The following is a 16,727-nucleotide window of genomic DNA, read 5'->3' on the forward strand; positions in this document are numbered from 1 at the left end:
ACAACAAAAAGAAGACCTTGGTATTCTCAATATTTTAGTTCACCAAAGATTTCCTATTTCTTTTTGAATGAAATAAAATAATTTAAAATGTGAGAATAATTTTTACCACATTGATATGGGCCTCAAGGCAGAGTTCATTTTTCTTATAGTAGTTTTGCCTATGTCAGAGACTACTGGGGACATTTGTTAACAGCTTTAGGCAATACACTTAAGATGCTCTAAACATTTAGCATAAAGAAGTTTAGTTGATTAATTTACATTAATAATTTTCTTTATGCCTAGTGTTCTTTATACAATTAGGGAAAATTCCCAATCTGTATCCTTTACCAGTGTGTAACTTTACACTTGCTGATATGAGAGGCTATCTGGCAGTTTAATTTCTTTAATAAACCAACAGAGACCTGTGGCTAATAGTCATAGTTGAAGTACATTCTTAGAGAGTGTCCTGAGACTGAAGTGGGTGCCTAAAAACTATTTAAAACAAATGATGATGAGAACCTATGTAATGTACTCTGGGTGTATGGCTTGGCACACATCAGAATCTCATCTATAAATAAGAGATTCCTCAGAGGAAAATTCACTGATCTCCTTTTCCAGAATTAAAATTATGTTATCATGGGCTTGTTCTCAAATGAAAGTGATCAAGAGGTATTGAAGAACATTAAAATATGTCAGTTTATCCTTTTGTCCTTTCTGAGAAAATATCAGTGTTCTTCCCCCTTAAGTATAGGGATCAAGGTAAGGCCGTGGTACGTGCAAGGTGATAGCTGTGCCACTAAGCTAAATTCCTGTTGCAATAGAATTCAGTGTAAATGTCCATCAATACCAACCTGGAGCTTAGACCATCCAATAATGTTCCCACTATCCAACAGTGATAAAATTATATCAGCCCAAGAAGGAAAACCCATCCCATGAAATACACCCTCGACCGTCTGCACCTTGCTAAGAAGTGATCTCTTTCAAACACCATGGTGTTTTCTGACACGTGTATAATGCAGTGGTTCTCAACCTGTGCATTGCGGGGAGTGTGTTTAGTACAATTATCTCATATTTCAAATGAAGACTTAATAAATTCTTTTCTTATACTATGAGTTGATTTTTTCCCAATCTGTTCTTCTGACCTTACATCATACCACCCATAAGGACTCATATCTATAAAAGGCAGAATTCAGATATGTTCCCCAACGGGAGATGGATACTATTGCATTTTTTAATTCCACATAGTAGTTGTAATGTAAAAGCTGGTTGCTTTAGTATTGACTACTGGTTCTGAAAACATGTGGCCACTCACATAATCACAGCCTCCAATTCTTAGCTAAGCACGGCTGTCAGCCCAAATCAGAACAGAGATCCTTAACAATACCATATAATTCTGGGATTCTTTATTGCTGTCCTATGCAGGGTATATCATTACAGTAATGTCCCTAGCAAATTGTAACTCTACCTCAATGTTTCAGTCCTGATGTCTAAAAATGATCAAAAGCACTGGTTTTTGAGATTAAACACAAACGAATGTCTTTACTCCTGACATGAGCCTGGCTTCTGGCTTTTCTATTTTCAGCTCAGCTCTGGTGCAGCCCGAGACATGCACTCACAGAAGAGCTTCTGCACATGCCAGGACACTGAGTCACTGCTCACTAAGCCATTGCTCTTACTCTGTGAACTGTTTCTTTCACTCTTTCGCTGATGCCATTATGAGAAATAGAGCTGGCACAGCCGTGCCGACACTTGACAGCCTTTCTTATTTATGTGGCTAACTTATTCTTGAAATTTTATTTTTCAAAGAAAACATTACTGTTTAATGGGGGAACAGACTTTACATAGAATTTCTTATTGTGGGTTTTCTGAGTTTAGCATGTTGAAAAATTTAATTAAGTTAAAAGCACAATTCCTAAAAACAAAAGGTTACCAAAGATCAGAAAGCATTGGCATTTTTAAAAACTGAAAATGAAGAACATTTGTTTCTACTCACTTTTAATTGTAAGGGAGCGTTCTTTGATTTCTTAGTCTGATATGATAAACTTTCTGAGCCCCTGTAACTGTACCATTACTAATTCACAAGTAATATATTGACTCACAATAAATAAAATCTTATATCTTAACACCTCAAGGTTCTCATGTTTCCAGTATTTAACCTACAAAAAGACAAGGGTTGTAATACATCAACTATACTTTATGATCATTTTCAAAACCCACTATGATTTGCATTCCTAATATAGCTAATAGAACACACAAAACATTTCAAGACAAAAATCTAAGGGGATTGAAAGCAAGGCTATACGGCATGCTTAAAACCATCAAACTCTATCTGTTTTCACCCCACGTACAATTCTACTGATTACTCTTTAATCTAAGATGTACATTTCACAATGATGAACAGAGCGGACTTTATTACAAGCAGTTGAACGAGCTTTTTAAAAAGCCTTACCTATATGGGCGACATGTCATGTGTAATAAGAACATATTTTAATATTGAGACATAATTAAATTATAAATTGGTGATAGTCCAGCACATAATGAAAATTTTAAAGCTGGTTTAAAGTCATCTAAAATCCAAAAGCTACCTTTGGAGATGTTTCAATACTCGTAAACACTGAAGTATTAAAATTTCATATTTGTTAGTGAATACTCCTGATAATATTGTATAGTAGCAGTGACTATTCAATTCTTTACGAGCTTTCAGTTTACTGATCTTCTTGACTTTTCAGTTTTGGAGATTAAGCAAAAGGCCTTGGGCATTCTAGGCAAGCACGCTACCACTGAGCTGAATGGTAACCATACATCCTACAACTAAGCCACAACCCCAGCACTAGCCACAGTTCTTACTTACTTCCATGTTGTCATGAAATGCTTCAAATAACATTATTTTACATTGCATCATAAATATGAAACTAGAACACCAACATGCTACATATGTAAAATATGGGCAGAAATGCAAGTATATAGCTAAAGCCCATTGATAACGTGTTATTAGTGTAACTTTTTTCCTCTAAGAAATAAATTAACCCCGCCTTTTTCTTCAGTAGACATCAGCTGAATTTGGCGTAGAAAATGTACTGCTTTGCGATAATTTTGAAGTTTGAATTTTGGGTTTCCAGCTCTGTGAGTCATAAAGGGAAGGATGACAGTTGGATGATCATCCGTTATTATTGACTTAAAGTTCAAAAGAGACCATTATAAGCATATAGGAGAACATGATCTCAAAATGACCACTGTTAGGTGGATGTACAAGGAAAAATGTGGTTGAGCACATGATGGAAGATTCAGCCTTTAAAGTAGAAGACAATACTAACACCTATGACATCATGAGTGGACCATGACATCATGCTAAGTGAAACAAGCCAGGTGCAGATTAATGCTTCACAAACTCATTGAGTATGCAAAATCCAAAATAATGGAATATATGGAAGTAGAGACTAGGTTTGGCAAAAGCAGGTTGAAGGAAGATCCAAGATGCTGCACAAAGGACACAAAGTTTCTTTAAGCTATGAAAGAAGAGTAAGTCACAGGAGCAATGGTACACTGTTGTCCCGTTAGCTGCCCTCACTAGGTTCTACACTAACAATTTGCTAAAAGAAAACATTTTATCTTAAGTGTATTTATCTCAAAATAATACTATGACTGTAAAAATCCTTTCATAAGTGACAGATATACTTATGGTATAGGTCACACTGATCATTTCATGAATGTAAAATAAATAAATTGTAGAATTGTCCCAGTAAATGTGTAAATATGTCTATAGGGCAGTCAATGATATATATACATATATGAATATATAAGTATATATACATATATATGTTAAATTTGAGCTTCTAAAAGCTAAATTTTAGCCTCTAAAAGTTAATTGTGGTACACTGAAATTATTCAATGTATTAATACCAATTAAAATAAATTTCATGTTAATATTAGTATTGAGCTCTAAAACAATATATATGTTCTATTCAATAGCAAAACAGTCAACTATAGATAAACGGAAACTTATATAAAATGAAAAACTAATATAAAAAGACAAAAATAAAAACCACATAGTCCTCTCTTTATTTTGGAGAGATTTAAAACACCACAGCTTGGGGCATAGAGAGTCCTACCAGAGTTCATAGTCCATAACATTCCTAAAGCATGAATATAACATGTACAATGCTAAAAGTAAGTAAGCTTATATATTATAAAGTTACCTAATCCTAAAATATACCTATTGATAGCAATGACACATCATAATACTTAATCTAATCAGTATGTTTCATGTCTTAAAGGTAATATTACCTTCTCATTTTTCATTTTCAAAATACCCCTATACCTAAAATATCACATATTACTTACAGTAAACTTCTCCATTTTAAAGGATAATTTATTTATATTATAAAATTCTGCAATTTAAAATGCTTCTATTAAGTTAAGCTGTGGCACTTTGAAGGCAATATATTAACAAGTCAGATTTTATTCAATGTCTTTTAACAAAAGGTAACTTCCTAGAAATCTACAATTAGAACAATATGATAGGCAGATTTGGGCCCAGGGGTCCCGCTCAAACTAAGGCACCATCCAAGGACAACACAGGAGGTAAACTTTAAACCCCTTCCCAGATCTAGCCAATGGTCAGAACATTCTCCACAGTTGAGTGGAGAGTGTGATATGACTTTCTCACTTACTATGGTGCCTCACATTTGACCATGTCCCCTGGAGGGGGAGACCTGGTGGCACTCAGAGGAAGGACAGCAGGTAGCCAAGAAGAGACTTGATACCCTATGAGAATATACAGGGGGAGGTAATCCCCCTCAGGAACAGTCATAGGGGAGGGGAATAATGGGAAAATGGGGCGGGGGAGGAATGGGAGGATACAAGGGATGGGATAAACATTGAGATGTAACAAGAATAAATTAATAAAAAAAATAATAAATTCTGGTTCATTTTTCTTTATTTGCAGAAGACTTCTTCCATGCTCTGACCAGTGCTTTCAGGTGTCTCTAATGTTGAAATAAACATGGTGCATAGCATCTCAACCTTTCTCTCGGGAATTCCATATAATTAGAGAAAAGGACACTTACCATGTTCCAGGCAGGGTAGAGGTAGTCTGTACCCACAAATTCAAAGTAGTGAGCAAAGCCTTCCTTCAACCACACATCTTCCCACCACACTGGGGTCACAAGGTCACCAAACCACTGGAGGGACGGAATGAATGCTCATCAGAAAAAGTAAAAGAGAAGCAGCGTCAATCTCAGAATGATTTCATCGAAAACTTGGACAGACTACACTGTGACTATCGTAACTGGGAGTCATTCCCAAGTCAATTTTGTCATCTGAAAATGGGTTATGCCAAGACTGTAGTGAGTAACGCGACTACTTGGATAACACTCATATTTTATGAATGTGCTCAGTGAAGAACAAAATAACAATCAAGGAACCCAATGTGAATACTTAAGTTGGTGACGAAAGGACCTGGGAATCGAAGCTAGTGACAACTGTCTTCAGAGATTGGAAGGCCATTGTACAGAAGGAAAAAAAGACTTGATTCTTGTGACATTGCGGGGACAGCATAGGATGAATGAATAGAAATTAAGAGTAGCTGGCATCCTCTGGAGATGCAAAAGACCCTAGCTGGTGGTCCAGAAGAGCTGCCAAAAGAGGTAGTGAGCAGCTCATTGAGAGATAACGAAACATCTCCCTCTGAGGCACAGGCAAATCAGACACCATATTGACTGGAGAAAGCAACCAAAGGTCTGAAGACCCTCCATGCTAGACTGTCATGATAAATAGGAATAAAGACAATAAAACCTGACACAGCTCATGGAAAGGTTTTAATTGGTGTTTTGATTAAATAGCAACACACTTCTCTGAAACCTTTATCTTTTTATCTAAAAATGTATTACAAGCATTCAAAAAGACTTGAAACTCAATAGAAAATAAAACATAAATAATGTACATTCTCATACAGGTGACAATTATTATCCATGGAAAATTATGTAAAAATAACAACTAACAGCATGCATTCAAATCTTTAGAAAGTGGCAGAGGGAGGAAGATGGGACTGCTTGTGATTGCACCAGCTAAGTCATTCCCTAAACAGATGTCAATTTCACTGAAACTTGTCACAAGGAGCCAGCCATAAGATAGCCTTGGGCAAGAATATTCCAGGCAGACATCAGATATGAGTATGCCACGGAGGGAAGACTGTGTGGGAATACATTCCTAGAGAACCAGAAGATATGGAAAGCTGGACTCTGGCTGACCATGTAGACAGAAGAACAAAACAGTCTCGACAGATAAAGACATACTAGATCATACGGAACTTTGTCATCACAAGGATAGCTTGGGGACCTGACCAAGTGTTTTGCTGTTAATAATAAAGTATCGTTTCCTTTAAGGACTCTTTAATTCAAATATAAAGAAAAGATAGCTCCAAATAAGGCAGTGGCCAGATAGCCTCCGTTTTCAGTGGTTTTTTTTCCCCCACTGTATCCAGAATACAACCCATCTTCAGAACTGTGACAATAAATAGGTGTGGGGGATAATAGAGAAACCAAATGTGACAATCACAGTGAAAATCGTGACACATGTGTCTCTAAGCTTTGGTTTCACTTCTTCATGGTAAGTGAGATACCACAGGAAATGAACACATACTAAGAACTATGGGAAGTGCAGAGCCCTCACCAATTCCAGTGCACCATTGTGATTTCTTCCAACAGGACCACAGCCCTAACACTACTTGCAAGAATACCCCCAAAGGAAATTACATTTGCCTCAGAACTATAAGTCAAGAGGGAAACCACTCTAGCTCTGAGGGACCCCCGCTACACCTGCACTGGCTCCTCTGGAACCTGAGGTCAGAATCCGGTGTGGCTTGGTAAGCATAGGGTCCAACGCTCTCACTGGTTCACTGCAAGTGCAACAGTTACTCCGGCAAGCAGTTACTCAGTGTAGACCTCATTAAATCAGATTCATTTATAAGCATTGAACTGCTCACCTTTTTTCACTCTCAGCATTTTTTACATGGATCCCTTGGGGACTTGGACTAAATAGTACATAAAGTCACACTGCACCACAGTGAAATATTTGTGGAGTTTAAAGTGTAAATGGTACCAAACGTTTCTAGCAAGTACATTGGGCATGGCTTCCTATTCGCAATGTCTGTTTTCAGTCATTTTTCTCACTAAATTTAAGATGTAACAAGTGTTGCAAAGTAGCATTCTACTACCTTCCCCCAGAACGAAAGTTCATAAAATCCAAATGACATTAATTTTTTATCTTATCTTCACGATAGAATTGTCCAATTTACATATGAATTTTTAACTATGCCAAGTTTAAAAAAATCACTCATTTGAGAACAAAGAGTCTGTAGCTGCATTAGTGAAAAGGCTTCCCATGCGTCTACATGGTGGGGAAAGAAGATTAACAAACTGGTTTTGGCTAAAACATATTCTGACATATACACAACGCAATAAATCCTTTCTCTCACTGCACTTACCATATACACACACTAATAATCAAAGAAATGAAAGCATGGCTGACCAGCAACTATACAGGGGATCTGAAGGAACAGCCACTAAATCACACATTTTAACAAGACCCAGTGGCAGTTGCTTACTCGATACCATCAGTTTGTGTATGAGTGTTCACCTTATCATCTGAGGAGAAAAAAAAAAATTATATGTCATGCAGAGAAACTGCACATTGCTTTGTTTAAAACAGATGGGAGGATACAAACCAAGTTCCACCTCTGGATGTCCGGAAGTCACCCCACATTCTAGACAGTTTCGCATTATACTTACACCTGTTCCTTTTCCCGTACCTGGTGACATATTTCATGAACAATGACCATGGTGACATCCAGCAAATAAGAAATAGATGAAACACTGGGATCCAGCAGTATTCTTTGTTCCACAAAAATACTTAGTCCCCAGTTCTCCATGGCAGCATAAGGATGCTTAGGCACGGCTAGAAGATCTGGAAAGAGAATAAAACAGTTCCAAAAGGTTTAACGACACTAGATCCTAAATTTCATAGCCTAGAAAGTTCAGAAATCCTAATAACAGGAGCTACTTGCTCTGTATTACTTTTCTAACTAAACACTAAGCTATCTCTACATGACAGTAGAAATATAAGCTCTCACTATCGATGCGGGTCATATTCACTCATCACAGTTCATCCTCAGGCCCGGCACTCCAGGTGGCTGGACACATCCCATCCGCAACGTTATTGATGGGCCCATCACTCTAATAAGTTTCAGAAAATCAGAAATGCAGCCAGAACCCAGAGTCAAAGGCGTTGTGCCTTCTAATGAAAAGATAGTCAGCTGAGTTCAGGAGTTGAGGGCATCATCACTTTTTATCTCAAATATACCTCAGAGAAAACATTTCATGTTAGCTTTAAGATGCGGTGTCATTGGTTTTCTAATTTCTTAAATTCCTGTACATTCTTTTTAGTACTGTTAAAAATAAAATAAAATGCTACATTTAATCTTAGGGAAAACTGTGACAGTGGATGGGGTGGCAAAGGGAAAATAGAGGGGACCCATGGGCTTCAGTCTGGGCTTGCCACCATCAACCACAGATGTGACATCCGTAAATCACTTAGTTTCTCGGGACCGCAATTCCCTCACCTATAAAATAAGGTTATCGGCCTTTTCTTTAAAATGCCTTCCAGCTCGGAAAAAGAAATCCATGATTAGATGAGTCTAAAAATGTGTGCTTATTTTAAAAGGTCGTCCAAGTATGATCAACTTCTGATTATGGTGAGCAAAAGAAGTTCATGTTTCTCTCCCTCACCCTGCACCAGACTCACTGAAATGGTAAATAAAATTATTTAAAAAGAAAAAAAAAACTAATCCCCAGGCTTAAAAAATAAACCTCTCAATGGATCCGAAGTGGACCCTGAATGCGAAGTAGTTATTCCACAAAACTATGGACCTGCTGGTCTCTGGCTCCAAAAGCAGCAGTGGCGGCTGGAAACTGGCCCTGGCAGTACACAGCAGTGCCAAAAACACGGATGCCTCGTCCACTGTGATGCCAAGGGCTGAGGTAAGGCACACACACTGAGAGTAGAAAATAGCTGGCACTCACTGCCTCCTGGAAGCGCTAGTAAAGGCCACCAAGGATTTGAACCTTGGATCCTAAACCTGTGTTCTTAATCATAATTAGTACCCTCACTCCAAAATGGAAATCTTTATCAGAAATGGCCTGATGTATTCCAAGGCTACCAATAAATTGTTTGAGAATTGTTTATTATAGTATTGTTTCCAAAAGTGGAAAGGGGAAATTAAGTGCCTTTTCACCAAGATAATACACAGAGAAGCTATAAAAAGCACTCCATAAAGGAATATTACAGAGCTATTAAAGTAAGCGACCTCAAAACTGGGTTCTCCCATTACAGGCATCAACACAGATGACCTGACAGACACAATAACAAGGAAAGAAGGTATAAGATGGCCCCCATGGTCACTAGAAACATTCACAATAATACTGCGTAGTGTATACACATCTTCACACATGCAGGGCTGACAGAGATAATAATAGAAAATATCCACGCCAATACACACAGGAGGCAACGATAAAGGCATTAACTTCAAGTTTGGGTTCATGGTTGCTCCTGAGGAGAAAGAAAGGGAAAAGGCTGTAGGGCGGCCACATGAGGAATTAATGTCCTCATATCAATGTTTGAAAGCCAGTAGTGAGTACATTGGTGTTAGCATAATAGTATTCATCCTTTTACATATGCTTTAAATATTTCACAACAAACAATTAAATAGAATAGTCAACACTCTTAGATTACCACTGATTTTTTTTTAATATCGGAATTCACAAATATCTTTTCAGTTTGGGCGATGTTCTGAAATCTGAAAGATGTGTGAAAGTCAAATATACACCCTAATTTCATTACAGTTAAAACTAAAAATGAAGACATGACAACTACAACTATAACTAACAAAGAAAAATAAAATAAAATATTTAAAATACTATGAGAGAAAAGAAGAATATCTGTTTGGGAGATTCTTGGGAAAAAAAATACTATTTATTGGGGTTCAAACAGTGACCAGGACCAGTAGGCATGTGGATTAATCTGTTCTTTCATGGGATTTTCATTAACAAAACGAAGTCACATATGCACCAATGTATACTGCAAACACTGGGCACTGCCTTCCTATAAGTATTGGTTTGGTCTGTTCCTCAAGCTCCTTACTTTCTACATGGCAGTGCTTGTGCATGGAGAAAGTCAGCTAACAAGTAGTACGTGAAAGAAAGACATGTAGTGGCTATTAAGTGCTAGGAAATATATTCCATTATGAAAGTTACAGGATGAATAAGCGTGGGAGGCATGGACAAAGCAGGCCTCTCCAATGTAATCTCCCATACCTGGCCTGTGAGCAATGAGAGGCCAGCCTATTTGAAGACCTGAGCAAGTGCGCGCTGAAGGAGGATAAAAACACCGCAGTGCTCAGCTGGGCAAGTGACAAGTATGTTGGACCAAAACACATTGGAAGCTGATGTGTCGGCACTGTAGAAAAGGAGAGCTACAGACCACAGAACTAGTGCCTAGGGGACGTATCTAACAGGTGAATGCACCCACTTAACATACTTGATGACGTTGCCTAAGTATGAATAGACTTTAAGTAGAAGCAGGTAGATTCGTGAGGCCAGTAGGTCGGCCAGCCCACAGTGACTTCTAGCCCACAGTGAGAAACTCCATCCCAAAAGACAAAGTGAGTGCTTCCTGAGGAGTAACATCCAAAGAATTAGATTTCTGATCTTCACGTACAGTGCCATAAAACTCCTACATGTGACACTGACACCAACACATACACACACACTAAAAAGCAAATGAATTTAAAATAAATATGACGAGAGGATGGGTACTAAAGTATTCTGTTGGTACCAAAGTTTTAGGCATCGCTGGCTTATGGTTTTATGCCAGCATCCAAATATATGGAAGCACTGAAGTCTGGACAACAGTGTCACAAGTAAACCAAGCAAGGATTTTAACAAATAGGAAAAATTCAGTCAGTGGAGGGAAGGAGTCATAAGCTGTAGTCATGGGAAGCTTCTTAGGTAGAGATATGGGAAGACATTAGATGTGGGAAAATATGGGCAACAGAGGAGGTAAAAGAAAGAGAAAGTGACCATTCCCGAGTTTGGTATAATAATCTCTATTATAACATGTTGGGGAATAGGTCAAATAACTTAGCAAAGGACTATATCCATAACCCTTCATAAACTGAAGAATCTCAGAGGATATTATATTTGAGAAATTATTCACATCACACACACACACACACACACACACACACACACACACACACACACACATATATATATAGACACAAAGACTTATGTGTTCAAAGTACCATAAAATCCCACATTTCAGAACCTAAAAATCAGCCCATCAACAGACAAACAGTAAAATGCCCTCTACTCACCAGTAACCAAAATGAATGGACCATTGGAGCAGAACCCAGCATGAGTAAGCCCCAAAACAGTGCACTGCATTTTTTAAAATTAAAAGAATGCATGCTGTATGACTAATCTTATTTGTGTAAAATTCCTAGAAATGCAAGCTGATCTATAGTAATAGAGATCCGTAAGTGGCTAGGGACGAATATGAGAGCTGCTACAGCATAGCACTAGGAGCCATTTTGGAGTCAGGGTGTCCATATAGACATGGGTATGTATACATTAAAGCATCAAGTTGTACGCAAAATATACCCATGTGGTATACCTCATTGAAACTACTTTGTTAAGGATGTTAGTAACTGAAGCAATATTCTGCTTATTTGAAGCATGTAATGCTCACTCATATTGAATTAAGTTATTTTAATTTTGCAATATAATAAGACAGTATCCACTAAAAATGTGTACCTATGTCTGAACACCGGGGTCTAGGTTTGCTGCTCTGTAGCTCCCAATGGACAGCTCTTTTTCCACAGTTGTGGGGATTGCCTCTGGTGCCCCCCGATTTTATCACTTCCCCTTGGTGGGGAGGCAAGGTGGGCACACAGAGGAAGGGGAAAGCAGGCTATCCAGATGAGACCTGATAGGCTGTGGTCATATGGTGGGGGAGGAGGTCCCTTCTGTCAGAGGTCTAGGGGAGGAGAATAGGGCAGAAGAGGGAGGAAGGGTGGGAATAGGAAGATACAGGTGAGTGATAACATTCAGGGTGTAATCTGAATAAATTATAATAAATTAAAATAAAAAACATGGAAAATGCACCTATAATTTTCCAATGTACCTTGAAAGCAAAGAATTTCACATTTCAGATTACAATTTACTTAAAAATTTAAAGTTCTAAAGATAATTATATATATTGTTCTCCCAAATAACTACTATCTACAAAATTATAGCTAGAGGGAGAAAAATTATATAATTTTAATGAATGTGGTGGCCTAAATCAGCATAAGTATCTGTCACTGCTCTCTCCCCTCCTCAGGACCCTGGTATATTACAGTGCCTCTGCCACACCAGCATGAGGGAAGTCACAAAACCACAGACATGCTCCACAATTTTTGTTTTATTCCGGAATTTCTGTTGGTCCACTGATAACAGCAGGAAGCCCATGTTTTCTCTAGTTTCTCAGATTGAATCTTTTTGTTGTCACTTTATTTTGTGTTTTTTTGTTTGTTTGTTTGTTTGTTTTTTAACTTTCTTGTTGTTGGGACTTTAGGGAGAAATTTCAGAATCTCCACTTGTAATTTCTGTGCAAGCTGTCTGTGTGCTTGAATTTCATTATGGTCTGAGCCAAACTCTGCTCATTATAAGCTCCACTGTACCCCATCCAAAATTCACATTATTTTCAAAAGCTTCCCTGTCATGGTATTGAGAGGAGAGTAATTTACAAACAACTAGCCATGAAGACTCTGTCCTTAGGAGCAGATTAGTCACAAGTGTATCAATTTTTTTACATTGCAGCATGCAGCACTGTCATCTGCAACGTTCATGCTCCTGACCAATTAAAAATTATATATATGCAACATTCATGTTTTAAATATGGCCTTGTCTTAGACCACATCCGTAGCTCTTTTAAGGCACATACATCGCATGAGCCCACAGGTTGGACACTTAGCACTACCTTTTAGGAGCTTGAGTGGTTAAATTTGCCTCTCCTATCCCTTTTGTTCTGTGATTACATGCTGTCTACTCGGGAAGACAGCAACATCAAGGTATTATTTTAGAGTCAGAGCACAGCCCTTATCAAATATCAAATACACCACTACCTTAACTTGTGTTTTCCAGCTTCTAGAACTGCGAGAAACAGATTTCTGTTAAGACGCAGGAATGTTATTACAGCAACACAGTCAGAGGAAGGCAGTTGACCTAATGCTTCCTTTTTGTTCTTTTACTCTTCTCATCTAACCTAAAGTCACCGTTACCACCCACATAAGCAAACACATGCTATGACGTTTAAATTAAAATGTCTAAGATGGACTGTTGTCTGTTAGGCCCCAAACATACCTGTGATTTCTTGAATAGGCCCTCACTTCCACTTTTTAAAATATGGTTAAAGTTTTTTTTTTTTTAACTAGATATTTCTTTGGAATCCTTCTTTTGAACTCTGGGGAAAGACAGTCACCATGAAACATTGTTCTAGTCCCATGAGAGAACCGTGTAGGTAGAATCCTGAAACCCAAAGGCCATCAAATGCAGTCAGCCAATGCAGAGCAACAGCAAACCAGTCTCCTGCATTAGCTTCAGTGCTAAGACGATGGTCACCTTTCTGATACATTACCACATTGGCTAGACACATGCTCTAGTATACTCTATTAAATAACCACTAGCAAATGAAATGCGTGCATCATAAGGCCTCTCTCCACTTCCACAATCACACTGAGCCCTCGGGTTAAAACAGATAGTGAATAGAGGAAAGGGTGTTCAGTCTTGGATTACTCAGTCCTCACCCCAGCATGAAAGGCTATGATCCTGAAGTTCAGAAACACTGCTGAGTGATTTGGCACATGCTCCACACTCTGTCTAAGAGTAAAAAACAGAATGGTTGTTGACCATGACTTCAGATATTGATCAATCATTCTTCTCTTTCATGACATTGTCCCTTTAGTCTCTGAAGCCTTGGCTTTAACTTTCAATATTTCTCTATCTGCCAATGTCAGACTTCTAGATAGACACACCCAAACTCACCAGTTCATGTTGATTTTGTATCAATTTCTTTATCCAGATTTGTTAAAAGAGTAAGATAATCCCTAGCTGGTTCAGTGGTCCATTATCTGTGCCTGTAACGCTTAATCTGAAAAGGAGAGAGGGGCTGGAGAAATAGCTTAGAACTTAGAGGCATGTACCACTCTAGCATAGGATGCACGTTTGGTTCCCAGAATTCATGTGATGTGATTGACAATCACCTGTTATTCTAGCTACAAGAAGAACTGACAGCTCTGGCATCAATGGACACCTGCATTCACTCATGCGCATGTGTGCACGTGTATACACACACACACACACACACACACACACACACACACACACACATAATACAAATAAGTCTTGGGTTTTTTAAAGATAAAGTCCTTGGAAGGTATGAGGTTTAAAGGCAAGGAAAGAAATGTTGGAAACTGACAGACATCTCAGTAGGTAAGGGCACTTGCCAACAAACCTGAGGGCTTGTGTTCCATTCCTTAGGACCCATATTGTAAAGGGAAGAGACAGCCAAAAGTTGCCTACTGACCTCCACAGGTGTGCTGCTGTAATTTTGCATCCACAAACATACATTTGCTCATAAACTAAATGAATGAAGAGGAAAAAAACAAGAAAGAAAAAGAAAGAAGGGAAAAAGAAAATATGAAAGACAAAGAAAGAATAAGAAAAAAGAAAACAAAAACACTAGCCCAGTGACTGATGTTCACAAAAATAATTTTCAAACAGCTGAATAGCTTTCCTATTGATGACAACTCATGCTCGGCGTTGCTAGCTGCAAGCTCAGCATACATCTCCAAGATACACAGATGTGTAGCTATTAAGATAATCATCTGAGAGTGAGACATTACTTTTTCATGCCCAGATATCAATTCCATGCAAGGAATTTTCCACAGGAAGGGCTCTGCTGCCCTTATGCTCTTAGTCACATCTTTGCTCCTAGTTTAATTTCCATTTAGCTGTGTTCTCTTTGGAGTATCAGACAGAATCCAAACTCTTTACCTTGGTCATTCCAACTCAAATCTATCTTATTCACCAGTCTTCAGTCTTTAGTTCCAACTCTTGCCTCTGCTTTTTTACTTGGCTTCACCTTTAAACTTTATCATCAGCACTTTCTTTTACACTGCATACTAGCAGCATCTTACTCACAAGGCAAGAGTTTTCCCCCAAGCTCTCCTACACAGGCTTTCTTTTTCTTTTTTTTTTTTTTTTCTTTATTAATTTATTCTTGTTACATCTCAATGTTATCCCATCCCTTGTATCCTCCCATTCCCCCCCCCCATTTTCCCATTATTCCCCTCCCCTATGACTGTTCTACACAGGCTTTCTTAATAAAGAACAGTGGACATAATGGTTCCAGGTTCAAGTTTCAGACCTCACAGTGCCTAGGATCCAAACTCAGACCTGTCACCATGAGCCATGGGATCTTGAATTAATTGTTCAGTCTCTCTTCGTTTTCATGTTGTCATTGACAAATGAGAGCTTGTAACAGTACCTGCATTTCAAGTTGTGAAGATTAATTGGTAGATGGTGTAAACACTTAGCTCTAGGTAGAATGCATACTAAATCAACATATTGCCATCTCAGTTTTCCCCTTCTTCTCCATCTTGGGGAATCATTTGTATTAAAACCTTTAGGTAGAAGATGAAAATGAGTCTAAAGGAAAAGTTTGGGTCAATATGTCACATTGTAGAGTTTATTTTTGAGTTAAAATTTTAAAATTTAAATCAATATATGGCACACCTAAAAGCACATAAAACATGGCACTATCATTATTGACATGGAAGAAAACTTAAAGGAACACTACATCAAAACCCAAACCGTTGGATTTTTGTCTACACCATGGCTAGCACTTGAAAAAGATGTCATGTATGTATGCAAGTCTCTCTAAATACATGTCTTTATTTATGCCTGAATATAACATGCCTTTTTTGGAATGCTAATATTCATAAAGATAGAAGTTGATATTTATTTAGTAATGCTGAGAAAATGAAATTTGTAAAGCTATCCATTTGGTATTATAAGAATAGATATTTTTGCTTTGTTTTTTGAACTTTCTTAGAGACAGCCTAACTCCCTAATAAATGCTTCTATGGGTTTGGTTGATAAAGAGGAGTTCGCAGTTAGCGATTCCAGAACGCGTTCTTCAAATTCTGTGAGTGAACTAGTCCTTCACAGTTTCAAAGAAAAATCCACTTTTCTCCTGATGGGCTTTGTATTTGCATACTCTTCGGAGGAGACCAGGCTCAGCTCCACATCTTGGCCTGTGACAGAGTTTTCATCAGCACTGCTTGTATTCACATGCTTTTTACTTCCCAAGCTTCGGCATGCTCCTAAATTAACATTAGACCACGATACATTTTCAGTGTTTTTGCTACTCTTCCTGCCAGATACTCAAAGGTTGTTGAGGGGGTTGTTTTGTTATTTTTTTTTTTTTATTTATTTATTGATACTTCTGTAATCACTTTTACTCAACACTTACCTATTAGTATCAATTGCAAAGAAGCAGCATTTTTCATCTGTTGCTTAATTTTCTTTTTCCCCTGAGAAAGAATTTCTATGCCAAAGGACTTTTCTGAATATATATAGCACATTTGTCAG

The 16,727-nt window shown here is 38.0% G+C and overlaps 1 protein-coding gene across 1 annotated transcript in view; it reads right to left on the reverse strand.

Moving 5' to 3' along the window:
- Trhde (thyrotropin releasing hormone degrading enzyme) overlaps positions 1-16,727 on the reverse strand; it is a 438,539-nt gene that overhangs the window by 227,552 nt on the left and 194,260 nt on the right. The window contains exons 4-5 of the mRNA XM_051172782.1: positions 7,787-7,941; positions 5,046-5,159 (exon numbers count right to left, since the gene is read on the reverse strand). Coding sequence (XP_051028739.1) covers positions 5,046-5,159; positions 7,787-7,941 — 269 coding nt within the window. The remainder of the gene's footprint in view (positions 1-5,045; positions 5,160-7,786; positions 7,942-16,727) is intronic.

This window comes from Acomys russatus, chromosome 31 (genome assembly GCF_903995435.1).
Source record: "Acomys russatus chromosome 31, mAcoRus1.1, whole genome shotgun sequence".
Taxonomy (NCBI): domain Eukaryota; kingdom Metazoa; phylum Chordata; class Mammalia; order Rodentia; family Muridae; genus Acomys; species Acomys russatus.